General features: G+C 41.4%; 1 protein-coding gene across 2 annotated transcripts; it reads right to left on the reverse strand.

The window, feature by feature from the left end:
* Window positions 1–3,979: 3,979 nt before the first annotated feature.
* abtb1 (ankyrin repeat and BTB (POZ) domain containing 1) lies at window positions 3,980–17,537 on the reverse strand. Of its 2 annotated transcripts, none has more exons than XM_017466981.3 (12): window positions 17,253–17,537; window positions 15,840–15,902; window positions 14,863–14,918; window positions 14,450–14,594; window positions 12,700–12,859; window positions 11,114–11,159; window positions 10,869–10,985; window positions 10,563–10,675; window positions 10,378–10,476; window positions 10,050–10,217; window positions 7,815–8,015; window positions 3,980–7,623 (listed from the first exon to the last, which is right to left on the reverse strand). In XM_017466981.3, the coding sequence occupies exons 1-12, from the start codon at window positions 17,306–17,308 to the stop codon at window positions 7,417–7,419; spliced, it is 1,431 nt and encodes a 476-aa protein (XP_017322470.1). In that variant the 5' UTR covers window positions 17,309–17,537; the 3' UTR covers window positions 3,980–7,416. The 2 variants fall into 2 exon arrangements, with proteins under 2 accessions (XP_017322470.1, XP_047011266.1); XM_047155310.2 differs by lacking the exon at window positions 17,253–17,537 and adding an exon at window positions 16,003–16,106.
* Between the last annotated feature and the right edge of the window lie 231 nt (window positions 17,538–17,768).

Here is a 17,768-nt window from a genome sequence, read left to right on the forward strand (position 1 = left end):
GCGCCTTGTGCCCCGAGTCCACCGGGATAGGCTCCAGGCTCCACGCAGCCCTGTATAGTATAAGCAGTACAGAAAATGGATGGATGATGTGTACTTTTTATCCATTTATAGTTATGTTTAATGTTCCTGTTATCACTTATGTTATAGCAGCCATAGAGGCTTCTGAGGCATTCCCTCTCCAGTCTTTTTTTCTTCTCATGAAAAGAAATATGCAGCTTGTCATGTTACCAAGATACCACGAAACACAAAAGGCAGAAAACTCTGTAACTGACTACTACAAATCGCTGACAGTGAAGACTCTTTTAATATAAATTAAATAAACATATTTTTACTTCACCATATCAAAGATGATATTTTTACGTTATTAAATAACAATTAGATTTTTTTTTAAAAACAAACAAACAACAGCAACCATTTATTATTAGTCTTAGATTGTGTGGAGCATCTGCCATACACATCCCTGTGTACGCTGTTACTATAGAAACAATAACATACTGTATGAGAACGAGTGCGTTAATATAAAGCTGTGATTAGTGTTGCAGCCGTAAACACCATCAAAGCTGCTGCTCTAGGAAATTAATCAGCACCTTCTGGTCAATCAGAAACCTTAAAGTGTTAAACCTTCAACAGATATCGTCACAAAGAAGCTTTACAGAAATCCGGATGTAGATTTAGATCCCTAATGAACAAGCCCTGAGGCAACAGCAGTGAGGAAACTGCATCTTCAAATGGTGAGAGGAACCAGAATAAAAAGGGAACTCACAGAGCTACTCACACCGGGGGTTTGTCTTTATGTTTTGGAAATAGGGAGTTTATCAGAGAAAGGATCCGTGTGTGTGTTTATCTGTGTGTGTGTGTGTGTGTGTGTGTGTGTGTGTGTGTGTGTGTGTGTGTGTGTTTAGAGGATTGGGAGAATGGAGTGTATTGGGTTACAGTCCTCACATTACAGAGACTTACACAACTGTCTGCTTGCTTATCTTACTTGTTTCTCACACACACACACACACACACACACACACACACACACACACACACACACACACAAAAAAAAAACATTGCTGAAAATATATGTCAGAGAATGGAAATTCTGCTCTGTCAACCTCTCACTCTGTCTCTCCTCAAGCCTGTTGCCATGGAGATCCTCTCACTCCTGTCGCCTAGAAACATAAAAGACGTTGTGAGGGCAATTCATCTGTCTGTACGTGTGTGTGTGTGTGTGTGTGTGTGTGTGTGTGTGAGTGTGCATGTTATTAAGATTATCAGGAAATGTTCATGTGTTGTGTAGGGGGTAGGGGGATGGGAAAGTGGTGGATGTGAAAAAGTAAGTACACCCAACCATAAGAGAATTTCCACCCACACACATAAAGACGCCTCACTTTAAAGACAAGCCAAGTGTTAGCTGAAAAGTAAAAAGAACACTGTGAAAGTTAAGTTAAAAACAATCATTTCTTTTAAGTTGTAATGGTAAGATTTGTAAAAAATAATAATAAATAAATAAATAAATAGATAGATAGATAAATAATCTGAGATCAGGTTGCTAAAGGTAAAATAGATGGAGTTGAGTAAGATTTGAGCCCACCCACTGTTCCCACCTATGTACACAAAGCTGCACCCCAGAACCTACAGTGGGTGGTTCAAGTTAGCATTAATAAAGAACTGTCATGCCATCACTTTCAAGTACACTCAGGCATTTAACTGCTTGAAAGCAAAGTTATAACACTATAAACATGCAACAGTTGGCTCATATTGATTAATGAGAAGGTTTACGAGCACCGTTTGCCTTTGTAATAACCTCTTATGGGTGCTAAGCTCAGGTATTATCATGCCAGAATTGCTGGCTTAAAGATAGGCCATTCAGCTGCTTTGAAGCCAAGTTACAACTCTATAAGCAGGTGAAATTTGGCTCATAATTGAGGATGACGAGGATGATCAAGAGTCCTTTACCTGTCCAGGTGCAGTGTTGTTGCTATTGTGTCCAGCTTCACCTGGTTCAGAAGGAAGAAATTACTCCATCTTGGAAATGCTCTGCCAGGGTTTATTCTGGTTTTACTGTGTTTCTTGTTGTTGATTTTGTTGCTCACTGCAGAATAAACTGGCTGTGAGGTGATTGATTTCGGCCGGAGATAGGGCAGATTGAAGGGGCATTAGGGAGTGTCTATAAAATGACTCACAACAGGCACATCCGAACACAAACAAGCACTCTGGATTGTAAGGCAATTTTCCAAACTGGTTTTCTCAGCCACGTAATCCACTTGTGAGAAGGCCATGGTTTAAACCATAATTTTTCCAGGTTATTTTCTACTAGTGAGAAATATATATATATGTTACTATTGTACCTTTAATGACAGCTCAGCAGTTAAGGTTTAAGATTGTGAGTTTTAAGTCGCTGTAAACCATATAACCATTTTTAAATTAATTCAAAATTGTCAGGAAATGTATGAGTACTTGCTTATTCAAGAATCGGAGTAGTTATTTGTCAATAATATATATGGGAACTGTATTAATCCTCTGTAGTCAAAATAACTTCTGTGACTTAGCATGCTAGTTTTAAGTTAAACAAGAATAAAATCTGGTTTGTAAGTGCAATCGATCTAGTTCAGTTATTTTAGGGGGACCAAATAAAATCCTGCTTTATTAAAATAAAGTGGAGTACATTGAGGAGTTTGTTGCTGATTTGCCATACATGCTAATCTGTCTAAATTAGCTGCGAGCACCTCAGCAATTATAAAAGTTACACCGGCAAACTCTGCCTCCAGATTGATTGCATTCCTGTTTTTTTTGTGTGTGTGTGTGAGTGAAACAATTTATAGTCAGGTCATAAATTTATCATTATATAAAATACCACACAGACTCACTGCTAGAATTAGCACATTCTTCGTTTTGGAGCTTCTGTGCTGCAGCTGCAATATGAAGAAGCACCATTGGAAGCGTGCTTTTGTGTGCAAACTTCCGCTAGAGAAATTTTCTTTATCGGATAAAGATTTTATTACGATTCCATAATTTAAGGAAGCGCTAATATTTTTGTAATAAATTTTTACAGTCGGAACAAAAGCCCGTTTTCTTTGTTTTCAGGATCTTTAAAGTGGTATTTGAACACGTTCTATCTCCAGTAGTACCAAAACTATTGAAACCACATCTTTGTGCTAATATCAACGTTTTTTTGTACTGTCTTGTGTTCAGTATAACCTTGCACAGAGCAGAGCAGTTGAGGAAGGTTATGAGATTTTCTCACGGACCTAACAGTGGTTTGGCAGCAGCAGGTTTTGCAAAAAATATTATTTGAAACTCATAAGCTGCTTCTGTTAAATAATAAATTGCTTTATGTTATGGTTTTAACCATTCCTGCCATGAATATAGTACTAAACGTGTGAACCACAAGAGTTATCGCATCACAACATAAAAGAGCCAATCATCTTCCAGTATGCAAGTGCAGACCATGAAACTCTGTTTACCTGTATTCCAACAGAGTTTCATGGTCCGCATTTGCATACTAGAAGATGATTGGCTCTTTTATGTTGTGATGCGATAACTCTTGTGGTTCACACGTTTAGTACCGTAGTAAGATTTTTGTCAAATCTTACAAGCTAAATGATCTCCATTTCATCGAAATTTCATGGTCTCAAGACACATATTGGGAGGAAAATACTGCCCAAATACTGTCCAAAGTGAAATTTCTCACCGAGTCTAATTTTAGTGACGTGTAAAACTGCATAGCTGTCCAACATCATCGCCGCTCTGGCTGCATTCATCTCTAAAGGAGTGAGTGGTCATCATTTTTTTCCCCCCTTCTTCTCTATTTGAAATGGGTGACGGGGACAGGATTCTGCCTCGTTGGTAAAGCATGTGCAAATCGAGTAAATAATACCCAGATTGTGTTCAACATACTGTATTACTACACAAAAATCCAATATAATTCCATTTTCAAACCCAAATCACCATGGAGCTGAATGGTGTATGAAATTCATTTTTTACGTCCACATGACAAAAGAACTGTTTTTATTTATTTTTTAAATTGCAAGCCAAGACTGAGATTAACGATTTACCTTTGCCTGAGACAACACGTGCTGAAAGTGCAGGTATATAGCGCCCCCTGTAGAGAAATAATTTAAGTACAGCATCTGGGCATTAACATTTCAAGAAGACATTCAAACAGGTTTGCTTTTTTTTTTTTTTTTTTTAAATAACGGTTATTTATTTGCTTCTATGCATTCTGGTTTTATACTCACAAAACTAATTTCATGCCAGTGTGAAAAATATTACTGCTATTTAGAAATTAGTGCGCCCTCTGCATCAAATCTGGACCAAAACTGTCCTTGGACACACTATTAACGTCCGACACACTCATTCTTTCTCTCGCTCTCTCTAACACACACACACACACACACACACACACATACAAAAACAAAGCCATTGAGACATTATAGTCTAGACATTCAAGAAAGAGTTTAGTAAAGAATTAAAATTTACACACTGTTACTCTTCCCAACATAGTCGATCAGCCAAGACGTGTTTAGTGTATGATGTTTCCATCCATTCATTTTCTATACCGCTTATGCTACAGGGTCACGGGAAACCTGGAGGCTATCCCAGGGAGCATGGGGCACAAGGAGTACCCGGAGGAAACCCCCGCAGCACGGGGAGAACGTGCAAACTCTGCAGTGGCGGGAATCGAACTCCCAACCCTGGTCGTGTGAGGTGAACGTGCTACGTGCGAACGTGAATTCTGTCACTAAATAGGCAAGACATCTCATGCGGTTTCATTAAATTGTACATCAATAAATGTCTTAACCACTGGAAGCTCACTGGATTACTGATCCGAAGGTTGCGAGTTCGAATCCCAGCACTGCCAAGCTGCCACTGCTGAGCCCTTGAGCAAGGCCCTTAACCCTCAACTGCTCAGTTGTATAAAAGTCGCTCTGGATAAGTGCATCTGCCAAATGCTGTAAATGTAAACACATGAAACTAAACTGGTGGTTCTTAGTTCCTAGCAACATTAGACTCATCGCCCCAGTGCAAAACCCTTTGTTCTGTTGTTTTTTAGACACGTGTCTCAGCTGGTCTACTACCTTTGGACGTGGGTGTAAATTTCATTTTTCACGCTACACTGTTTCTTTGAGAGCACCGCAGAGTGAAACCGAAGCGCCATAAAAAGAAAAAAAAATTATCATAATAAAACCACTAAAGTAAAACACAAGCTTAGCACCAGACCTAGATAATGTAAAACTGTTGTAGAATATTGCACAGCTGAATAAATCAAGACCTTGGCTTTATAAGGTTCATGTTAACTAACGCAGTAAATCAAGTTAGTTAAGGAGATGATAAGGTTCAGACGATTCTGTGATTTTGATATAGTGATCATTTTGTAATAACAGAATGTCTCGGTATTTTATTCCTCTTCGACCACAGCAATTTGCCAACTATTACAATGATTTATATTCCTCTGACTGCTACAAAGCTCTGATACTGGAGACTCCTTCCGTAAATATATCAAAAATAAACAAACGACTTCAACATGTCGATTTTAATCGAGGCTTTTTGTTGTTGTTGTGGTTACAAGTCGCTGTGTAAATTGTTACTGTAGAAATGATGACGAATTAAAACGAGCACGTCAACAGAAACGGTGATACGAATTACAGCCTGCGCTAATGTTAAAATCAATCGGCACCTTCTGACCAATCAGTATTCGGAATCAAGAACGCAACAAATTCGCCACCCGCGGATGTTTAGCGGCGTATTTTAAATGAGTTACGAATAATACATTAACTGATGAAAACGTGTCGGAACCTTATAAACCGAAGGTCTCAAAACGTCTGAATCCAATCCACGTTTATCGCTCTGTCCAGATCCTCACACACCTGAGCTCAGGTAATAACACACTGCATTCAGACTCACACGTCTACACGGAGATTCACGTATTCTAATCGCAAATAAAGCTCGATACCTCTAGCTTCGGTCGCGACGCACGCGATCCCGTCAACACATTGGTGAAAAGTGTGCGTCACGAACCCATCTCTTAGTTTAGAGACGTCTTTTTTTTGTTTTGTTTTGTTTCCAGAAGTAATTTCAGCTCATAACACACGACGCAAAATAAAACAGAACAAAAAAAAAAAAGAAAAAAAAGAAAGAAATTGTAATTTGTATTATATGAGATCTCACTGGAGCAGCTCAACCTCTCTTAAATAAACATATTTGTTATATTTCGTCTCCTAATCTGTATCTAATAACGCATTTCGGATCCTGTAGGTAAACTGTTATATAAATGACCCCATGAGCTTTTAATAATGAAGAGAAAGTAAGCACTTATAATATTATTATAATAAGGCCATTTATGTCATGCCTGAACGGATAAGTGTGTTTAAATCAGCATGATATTATTATTATTATTATTATTATTATTATTATTATTGAGCTTAGCTAAAATGGTTAGCTCCAATTAGATGTCAGTTATTACTAAGTGGTGCATTATTATAAGCTCCTCACTTATATATTTTTTATCTTCTATATTTTATCAGTGTATTTTATGTATTTGTGTCCAAACATCTTTTAATAGAGACAACAGAAACAATTTCTATCTACGAGCACACTGCCAAACCTGCAGGTAAACGTTTAAAGTCTTTATATATTTATCTATTTTTACGAAAGCCCTCATTATCTGACGAAGAAAAGAAAGCACTTTTGCTTAACGTTATTATATGACGGCATTTACGTCGTGAATTTCAGATTTCTTAATTAATTAAACGTAATTAACTCCAGGGTTGGTCGGCTTAGCTAAGGATACTTGGTGAACATTAACCAGAGTTTAAGATGCATTAGTTCACAGGATTCCTGTGGCCTGTTTATTTATGTCTTTATATTTTGAAAAACGACTCATTTGCTGATAATTGCGTCGTTGTCGTCGGTTTTTTTTTTTTTTGTATCTGTATTTGTATCTAGAGGCTTCTAAAGGAGAATTCGACAGATAATTAAATTCTTTCCTGTTTATTCGAAGCGATGCAGTGAAGCTATTTAGCTCCTAAATTGCTTAAATAATTGTGAAGAATGAGGATTTTAGGCATTATTGTGCAGCCCAAACCTCATGTCACTGTAACTGTACTGTTATGTAGCCATGCTAAACGGATACACAAATAATATCTGACCGGGTCTTGTTCGGGTTAATAAGAACCGAACCTAAGCTAAAGTAAAAACAATAAGTAAACTTACTTAAAGCTTTTTATCAACTTCATTCTGCATGGTTGTGTATTAAAGCGAGTTAAAGTTAAATATCAGTTAAATGTCACTCTAAAACTGAATGCTACTCGTTTTAGTTGCACAGAAAGCGTAAATAAAGCCGTAACGTCACAGTGCGTTAGCCTACGCATCGTCCTCGCTCTCTCACTGTGTGTGTGTGTGTGTGTGTGTGTGTGTGTGTGTGTGTGTTCAGCAGTCCAGGCCGATGTAGTTGAGCAGGAGCTCGAGGGCGTGCACTTTCTGGTTGGCCTCCTCTATGGCGCTGTACGTCTGAACGCTGCTGCTGATGTGGTAGCGGATGTCGTCCACCAGCGGGATGGAGTCCGTCTCCTGGCGTGCCGCCACGCTCGCAGCGTCCTCTCGGATTAGCTCTGCAAACTCCGCCCTTTCCACCAGCTTACACACACACACACACACACACACACACACACACAAAAGGTTCAGGATCAAAGAGCCACACACGTTTCTTATTATCCGTTTGATTTATTTACAGCTTCAAAAGCTGATCCCAGATCCCTGTGCTTATTAATATTCCTGTTCCAGAGATCAAAAGCCCAGCTGTGACAACACGTGCATGTGGAACGCACCCTCTCGATGATCTTGGCCATGTACTCCGTGCACTGGTCCTCGAGGCGCGACAGGCTGAACAGTTTGGCCGTCTTCCACATGTGCAGAACGTTTTCCTCGCTGAGCAGCGCAGCCAGGGTGCGGCCACACAGACGCTTCAGACCCGGCAACAGGTACATGTCCGCTACACATAGCACCTCGTACACGCTATCATGGGACAGCTGCAACACACACACACACACACACACACACACACACACACACACACACACACACACACACACACACACTATATTCCATGCATGTTAGTAGCTCAGACACATTCATTTACATTTATGGCATTTGGCCGACGCCCTTCTCCAGAGCGACTTACATTCATCTCATAGGCCTTGCTCAAGGGCCCAGCTTGGAGATACTGGGATATAAACTCACAACCTTCTGATCAGAAGTCCAACGCCACTAACAGGGACTTTCTCAGCGCTTCTGCATAAAACCGATTGCGTATGATCTCAGTTTGTGTTGTCACAAAATACACAACAACCCATCACATTATTAGTGGATAGAGGATCGACCAATATTGATTTTTATAACCGAAACCAATATAGATTATCTGTATGTTTATGTGCCCGATAACCGATATTTATTTATTGTTTTACTTCTGTTTCTGACACAATGCTAATGACACCACTGAACTGAACAAACCGTTTTATTTACAACAATTCTGTCAATTTCACTTCCTGCTTGCAAACAAAACAACTTATATTTATACACCAATAAACAGAGGGGTCTGAAAGAGTGCGGAAAGTTAAAAATAAAGTGCACTGTTACTAAAGTGTCGTTTGTTTTGTTTTGTTTTAAAATAAAAGCTTCGATGAGGTAAACAGATTACGTGACTCGGTGAGTTTGTCTATTTCCTAGCACTAAGCTGCTTAAACTATATATCAAGTGTTTATGTAACATCTAATTTGTGCATTAATGGCTGTTATGCGGAATAAAGTTTATTAATTAAAGCGAAGCAAGTATACTTTACCTGTGCACACTCGTCTCCCTTCAGATACAGTGCTGCAATGGCGATCCTGCGCGCATTCTCAAAACGCCCACAAGGCGGCGCCATTTATCGGTGGAGCCGATATTACAAAACCGATGTCCGATTATGGAAAAACGCTTAAATATCGGGAAAACCGATTATCGGTCGATCTCTATCAGTGGATGACGTAATACTCAGAAACTTTTAACCGGAGCATCAGTGTGTTAAGCCAAATACTGTAAGTAACCCCTTTCCACATGTACTTTTATGAAGCAAGTTAACAGCACTCGGCTGAAAACACAAGCCAGGACGAGAACCAGCATCGTATAAATAAACTAAATCTGCCAGTAAACGAGAGCATTTCAGGCTTGAAATAAGAATAGCGTCTGCACATAGACTCAATAACCTTATATTTGTTTTAGCATTATCCCATATGTAAGGGATAATCCATGGTTAGGTGTGCATTACATGAAATAACCTAGCTGTGGATCATCCTGTTTATACTGTGGTCAGTTCCCAGCACTGATGAGTTAAAATTCTGTCACTGATGTTTGCGGTGCAAGATTTGACTGAAAGGATAAAAAAAATTAAATAAAAAATAACGGTTCATTTTTGTCATGTATTTTATAAATGTTAGATCCTGAACGCTGCCCGCTCTAAATCATACACATAGATACCCTAGTGCGATAAGATTCCATTTATTTATTTATAATAAATAATTATGAGAGAGAGAGAGAGAGAGAGAGAGAGAGAGAGAGAGAGAGATCGATTGTGTGTGTGTGTGAATTACCTGCGTCTGTGCTGCGTCTCTACTAATAACGAAGCTGCGAGTATGCAACTGTAACTGTACGTTACTATGGCTACAACCGTTTATAGGCAGCACGTCAATTTAGAACGGTGAACGAACTGAACGGAACTACCTGTGCATGCAACATCTTCCAGCCAATCAGAAGACAGATTCATGACCTGAAATTAAGAACAGTCCCCCCCCCCAAATAAAAATAGCATATAAGCTAATCGACGTATGCATCTGAAACGATTGACAGTCGCACAGGTATTTTTAACCGACCCCCTGGAAGCCCCGCCCCTTTACCACCAAATCATATAGCAAACTTTCACTTTGACTTGATCTTCTCGCTTGAAAGCTGCGACACCGTTCGCTTTCTGTTACGGTAAACAGAGAAAGCATTGAGTTCATTAGCGTGTGTGTGTGTGTGTGTGTGTATACCTGTGTGTTATCACTGTAGATGTAGTAGAGGATTTTGGTGAATAGCTCATGAGATACATCATGTAGGGTGATGACAGGAACTTCGGGGAGAGACTGCAGGGTTTCTCCCTCACTGAAATGATCTTCCACCAACGCCTTAAAGTAATCGCTACGGCCACAGAAAAATGCCTGTGGACACACACACACACACACACACACACACACACACACACGTTTCAAGCTTGAGATTAGTTGAATGCCTGCAATGTACTTTTTAAAAGCAGAACAGCTTTTAACAAACAGAGCGAGCAAATAAATAAATAAATAAATAGCCTGGATATTCCCTCACCTTATGACAAAGGAAGTCATAACCGTCCACCCGGAAGCAGATGTCAGGGTAGCTGGGAAAACTGTCCGTCAAATCAAAAGGAAGCTGCCCGTATCCAACCTGAGAAAGCGGATCATATGCAGTTGGATCGAATAAAGACAAGGCGGTACGCGCTTGTGACCAGGTCTGACGTGTTCGTGTCTCACCCTCAGATCGGCGGGGAGAGCGCTGTCGGCTAACAGAGCCATGCCGTCCTGCAGCTGCCAGTCGTGAGGATCCAGTGTGAGCACCTTCACGCACGTCCCCGGCTTATTGGACACTAACAAGAGACAGGAAAGTACCGGAATTCTCAACTTTGGGGTGGGATTCTTCGCGTTACACGCCACCGTGTGGTCGATTGTTTTCTCATAACATACACGCGGCTAAAATCGCGTCAGGATTCGCTCTGGATACAAGACGCGTGAAACAACAGGGGGTAAAACAGGGTGTCTGTGCATCATGCAGCGTCTCACCAAACTCTTGCACCTGCTTGCACTTGACCTCCAGCTCCTCGATGAGCTCGCTGATTTTGCACTGCTTGGCCAGACGCTTGCAGTCTTCCACGTAACTCACGTCGATGTCCAGACGACCTGCACAGCCACAGAACGTACAAGCAACACGCTGAGGAACTCCGGGATAGAGTCTACAGTGTTTCCGTTTTGAAGCGGAAGATCCCCAACCCCCCCGCCCCAGCCCCCCCATGTCCTGTGATGCTCACCAGTATAGAAGTACTGCAGGATGGCGGCAAACGCAGCCGGATTCACCTGGTCTCACACACACACACACACACACACACACTTTAAACTCCCAGAAAAGAAGTATTTACTGAAGATGATTAAATGCAGTTGGTTCAAGCTCTGTACTCAAAAACGTAAGAATTCTGTCATTTCATTGTAGTAATAATCCGAGCGTCGAAAATAAAACTGCATCAACGTGTTTTTTTTTTTTTTAATTTTTAAACTTTGGCTGTACCTGTAAGAGCGAATCCTCTTTTCACTCACTTTCCCTTTCCCGCATTCTGTTCTCAGCGTACTCGCGCATATATAATGAGCATGCGGTATATAATTAAACCGAGGTTAGACGGAGAGAATGACGCGGCACGAGATTTCACGTTCCGTACGCCTCGAGGTCCTGTCCTAGATGGAAACAATAGAGAATTAAGGCATTAAGGATGAACCCAACCCAGCGTTCACACACACACACACACACACACACACACACACACACACACACACACACACACACACACTCCTGAGGGAAGATCGTTTTAGATCTGCACCGTAGCTGCTCTCGGCTCATTTCGGACGTGGCCTCGTTTAAAACGTTAACCTTTTCGTGGCGAACAGCGGACGCAGCGATTTACGTTAAAGGTTCCATCCGTTAAAGAACGACGTTACTTACGGCATTAGTTAACGTTAACAAACCTTACACCACTGCGCTGCTGGACGGAACTACAAACGTTTGAACAGCACCACCTTTCGTTCGTCACTGTGGTGTAGGAATAATAATAATAATAATAATAATAATAATAATAATACTTTTTTTTTTATTTCCCTGTAACAGCACACTCCAAAGTGTATATTCCTTTTAAGAAGTGTTACCTCGACAATATGTACTTGCAAAAGTTTGCACACCCTAAGGAATAGATGAAGAAGGCACAGACGTTTAGTACGCTTTACAGATGTTCTTTTCGTTCTCATAAGAAACGAACCTCATACGTTTTTATTTCGGTCCGAAGTCCGAGAGGTTCACGGCAAAAACACTGACCTCTTCCTTTTGGTTCTTTTCCTTTTTCAAACTATTTTCCTGGTGATTTTTTTTTTCGGTATGTATCATTTCTTGTTTGTTTTTTTCCCCCCCAGAATATTTTTTGCTTACCCAGGATGCAAACTTTTGCCCTTGACTGTGTGTCCTAACATCTGCCCATGCATAAAAAGAAGAGGCTTAAAACCAGAAGTGGACGGAAACAGTGCTGAATACTTAACGCACTTTGGAGATTTTTGTGCTTTTCCCGCACACCTTCTAAAACAGAGGCCGAACTCTGCGTGTAGTCTTTATATCCTAGTCTTTGGAAGACCTGGCTGCATTTGGTTTGCACACACATCCGTTCATGGCGAGTGAAAGCAGGATTCGCATGCAAATCGGCTCATTTTCATACAACGAAATCGAGCGGCCGCAGAGCTTGGATCTGCCGTGTGGTCGGCGTGGTGTTATTAAGCGATTACGGAGTGAAATCCCACAGGATTCGGACATCTGTCTGTCTCGATGGTGTTTTGAATGCGTGCTGCGTGAAACAGCGCCCACCAGTGGATGTTTGAGAGCGATCATGGTCTTGCCCTTCCACTTGGTCTCCAGCATGTGGGCGAAGTATTCGGAGCGGGCGCTGAGGACGCAACGGTGCGTGCGGAACATCTCGCCGTGCACCATGAACGTCACATCGCTGTATGAGCCCTGCTCCAGCAGCCTACGCACACACACACACACACACACACACACACACACACACACACACACAGGAAACAGAGGTTCAGTAAACAAGCAGCTAAATTACCAATTAAACACCAGATTTTCAGAAAATGATTTAACAGCAACAGGGAGCTGAGCCACAAGTGCAAAGGTGTATTAACGACTCCCCGATTAACCCGCGCGTCTCATGAGGTGTGGTGCCGAGAGGCATCATTCCAGCTCAGGGCTAGTTTCAAGCTTGGAAAATGCAAATACTAAGGTTTGGCTCAAGTGCCTCAAGTTCCACCCTGCTCCAGAATGTAAGCATTGCATGGAGATTAATCATACACCAAACTTTTAGAAAGTGAAAATATTAAAATCTTAAATGTAAATACACCGATCAGCCAGAACATTAAAACCAACTGCCTAATATTGCGGAGGACCCCCTTGTGTCGTCATCGAGGCACCGACTTCACAAGAGCTTGCTTGTCCAGAACATCCCCCGGACGCTCGATCGGATTGAGATCTGGGGAACGTGGAGGCTGAGTCAGCACCTTGAACTCTTTGTCATGCTCCTCAAACCGTCCCTGAACTATTTTTGCAATGTTCCAGGGTGCATTATCCTGCTGTGAAGGGGTGTACTTGGTCTGCGGCAATGATTAGATAGGTGGGACGTGTCAAAGTAACATCCACATGAACGCCAGGACGGAAGGTTTCCCAGCAGAACATTTCCCAGAGCATCACACTTCCTCCGCCGGGTCGCCTTCTTCCCATAGTGCATCTTGGTGCAATGTCTTCCCCAGGTAAGCGACACACACATGCACCCGGTCTAGTTCTGACGCTCACGTTCCTATTGTAGGTGCTTTCGGTGGTGGACAGGGGGGTCAGCATGGGCACTCTGACCGGTCTGCAGCGACGCAGCCCCAGACGCAGCCAGCTGTGATGCACTGTGTCCTGACTCCTTTCTATCAGAGCCGGCGTTAACATTTTTCAGCAATTTGTGCGACAGTGGCTCTTCTGCGGGATCGGTCCAGACGGGCCTCGGGTGCCCGGTTCACCATTTGTACTTCCAGATACAAATCTGTTCACAGATATATCTGACATAATCCTGCACGATCTCCTAACGAAAAACCTTCACCACATCAACAACATTTTGTTCTTTCTGTTAAAAACAATAACGCGGTTTCTTAATCCCTTTATTATTAGTCTTAGATTATGTGCGTCTCTGGCACGTGATTGAGCTGTTACTATAGAAACGGGTGCATTAATATAAACCCGTCGCTCACGTTACAGCCTGAACTACCGTCTGAGCCGTGCAGCTATACGAAAACGACGCACGCCTTCTGACCAATCAGATTCGAGAACTCAACCGCGTTGTGATAGTTAGTCGTTAGAACAAAACGCGTTAAAGGCAACCGGTGGAGCTGTGGATCTGGCGGCTGACTGGAAAGTTTGGTTTCTGCACGCACGTATCCTGCATCGTTTGAATACGTGTGCCTTTGAGGATGACTTACATGCAGGAAGTGGGTTTGCTGCTGTAGTGAAGATGTGCTCGGTCGCTCAAGCGTGTGTACGTTTGCACGTGTGTGTGTGCGCGTGTGTGTCTCACGTCTGCAGGAACTGCTCGTAGTAATCCCGCTGCATGGTTTTAGCCGTGATCCGCTTGTACTCCTTCAGCAGGCGGCGTATGGAGTCGCTCAGAGCTCCGTACAGACATCGCTCACCATCGAACGTATTCGCTTCGCACTTCGCTCCTGCGCACACACACGCACACACACGCACGCACCACTCAAAAACTTCACGCTAGACATTCTAGAACCAGCCCCTGCCGTTTAATTGAATTTAACTTAGCTGTTCTTAGTAAAAATGAAAATTCCAGATATTTCTTATTCCCGATGCTCCTTAAAATCATTCGTCTTGCTAATAACAAATAAAAATGAATAGGAATGATTTAGCATTAATCGGTTGCAAACCGCTCACGTCAGGTGAGATCTTAGTTGAATACAAACGTTTGATACTTACCATTGGCCAACAAATACTGCACCAACTCCTCATGTCCACAGAGGCATGCATAGTACCTTCACACACATAAAATGCAAAAAGAAACACTCATCATCGTGTGACATCGTGTTTGCTGTAGTTTTATTATTTATGTATGCATGTTACAATTTGTCCAGTTAAAGCGTACAATTATTTTATATTGCATAATAATAATAATAACAACAACAACAACAACAACAACAACAAAAAATTGCTTGAAGAAGCATCAGGGCCGTAGAGGGCCTCCGGACTACCAGGGGGCGCTTGATTTCCCTCTAAAGTCCAAAAACGTGAAAAGAAAAGAGACAAGAAACCGAAACATCGGTAAGAACTTAACGCTGATGAATTGGATTTAGTCAGTTTGTCCGCTTTACTGCCTCCGCTTGTTGAGGCGACGTAAATAGAAAAAGTTAGCGACTAACTAGCTAGCTAGGTTACGTATCTGGCTATCTAGAGTAAGAAGTGTTAGCATGGTAAAATGTAGCTTAGCGGCTCGTCCGAGATAATGAAGTATTCACTCCGCTCATTTTTCATATAAAATAATATGAATGGCGTACGTTGGGGTGTAATTTCTTGCTTCGGGCCACCAGATGTACAGAAACATATTTACCCGAGAAACGGACGAACGAGGATTCGAGAAAACGCCGCGATATTCGGAGGAGCGTGCGATTTCTCAACGGTACCGTAGAGCCAATATAAATCTGTGGTGCGTAATCAAGTTAAAGTAAACACTCGCATAAAACAAAAGGTTAATCGAGTCCTCTGAAAGCTCTAGCTGATGTACTCCAAGAATCTACGATGTAATAACGATTATCTGTCACGTGACCAACACCGACTCACATTCGCTAAGGAGTTTATTTTAAAGAGTGAAGTAAAAAAAATAAAATAATAAAGCAGCAGTTTTTCACCTTTAAACCAGTCAAAACAACTAAATTATCATAAAAAGGTTTAGGACTCACAGCGGTGTACTGTCCCAGTTATCTCTTATGTTCAGTTCCACATCTCTCTGTTCAACCAGGTATCTGAGAAAGAAAAAGAACAAGCCGGCATTCGTTTACTCACAGATTCATTTCTTTTTTAATTATGTAAATGAACATTTCAAAAAAAGTGTTTAAGAGTTACATTTAAATGTTGTGGAACGTCCACGAAAGTTATCTCCTGTTATCACGTGCATTCTAGCAGCTTTATACATCACTCCCTCTTTTTCCCTCTTCCGTGAACTTAATGACCAAAAAAAATACAGCTCGTCACAACAACAACAACAACAACAACAACAACAACATCATCATCATCATATAATCGCATAGCAATCAATCACAAGTCAACTTTTCAAACTCAACAAGAACAACTTTTCCTAACAACAATGCTAAACAAAAACACAATTTTCCAAACAAACAAAAAAAAACACTAAATGCAACAACGATGACAAAACAACAGCAAAGTCGGATGCAACAGTTGACTTTTCCACACAACAAAACTGAACGTAACGATCACAGCCACGACAAGTAACGTTTCGAATCAATAATAAATGCAATAATCTCAACCACAACAGCCATTTAAAAACAACAACAACAACAACAACAACAACAACAAGAACAAAGCTAAATACAACCACAAGCACAACCCAAAGTTAAATGCAAGAATTCTAACTACAACTGTCGCGAACTCAACAAGAACAACTACAGTAGCAACATGGTCAACAATCACAACCACAACAGCTGGCCCTTTCCAAAAAAATAAACAAAACCACAACACCGACAACAACAGAACAACAAAGCTGAAAACAACAAATCACGGCCACGACAACAGTTACGTTTCCAATCAGCACTAAAGGCAACAATCACAACAGCCATTATTTCTCAAACAACAACAACAACAACAACAACAACAACAACAGCAACACCAACAACAACAAAGCTAAATACAACCACAACAGCCACCTTTTCAAACAACAAAACTAAGTGCAACGATTACAACCACAACTCAACATGAACAAGTACCACAACAACATGGCCAATGATGCAAGTATCACAACCACAACAACCACCTTCCCAAAAATAACAACCACAACAACATGAAATGCAAGTCACAACAACATGAAATGCAACAGTCACAACAACAACAAAACTAAGTGCAACAATTACAACCACAACTCAACATGAAGAAGTACAGCAGCAACATGGCTAACTATCACAACAACCACCTTCTAAATAACAACCACAACAACAGTAAATGCAAGAGTCACAACAACAACAACAACAACAATCCTTCCAAATACAACAATCACAACCTGAACATCAGCCACCAAATATACAACCTACCTGTTAAAACAACACAACACAACACAACACAACACAACACAACACACACACCTCACTCTCGCAACGTCGCCCTTTCTGCAGCTCGAGAACAGGTCGCTGGCGTCCATCTCCTCGGTGATAACGGCTCTCTGTAATGCATTGAAACGGCCTGTCTAGCGACAGGAGAGGTGCAGGCGTAGTGCTGCAAGTTTTACTGCAAAATAGCACTTTTAAACCTCTTTCTGAGGCGCGGATCGGGCTTGCACCGTCACTGTCGTGTTCTCTTTCCCGAAATTTCAACCAGACGTAAACAGGAACACTGACTTATGTTTATCACCACCCGTTTTCCGACAAACGTCTCCCTCTGCGCTGGGATTAGCCAAGAAAGCTCCGCCTACTGCGCGCAATGATTGGCTAGTAATTAAGTCACGCTTCCATGCAGCCCGCTGATTGGATAGTGCAGAAGCCAAAACAAAGGTGACGTACGAACTGAATATTTAAATGATTTATTTAGTTCGGTGCGTTAAAACGATTCGAGACTGATGCTTAGTGATTCGTTTATACTTGTATATATATTTCTTGTTGTAA

This window comes from Ictalurus punctatus, chromosome 5 (assembly GCF_001660625.3).
Source record: "Ictalurus punctatus breed USDA103 chromosome 5, Coco_2.0, whole genome shotgun sequence".
In the NCBI taxonomy this organism is placed as follows: domain Eukaryota; kingdom Metazoa; phylum Chordata; class Actinopteri; order Siluriformes; family Ictaluridae; genus Ictalurus; species Ictalurus punctatus.

Excerpts from the sequence above, each read along its gene's own strand:
- abtb1 (XM_017466981.3), bottom strand. The coding sequence starts at position 17,308 with ATGGACGCCAGCGACCTGTTCTCGAGCTGCAGAAAGGGCGACGTTGCG. Across the intron at positions 14,919-15,839 it reads AACTGGGACAGTACACCGCT|GTACTATGCATGCCTCTGTG; the intron begins GTGAGTCCTAAA and ends ATGTGTGTGAAG. Across the intron at positions 11,160-12,699 it reads TCGCTCTCAAACATCCACTG|GTGAATCCGGCTGCGTTTGC; the intron begins GTGGGCGCTGTT and ends GTGTGAGACCAG.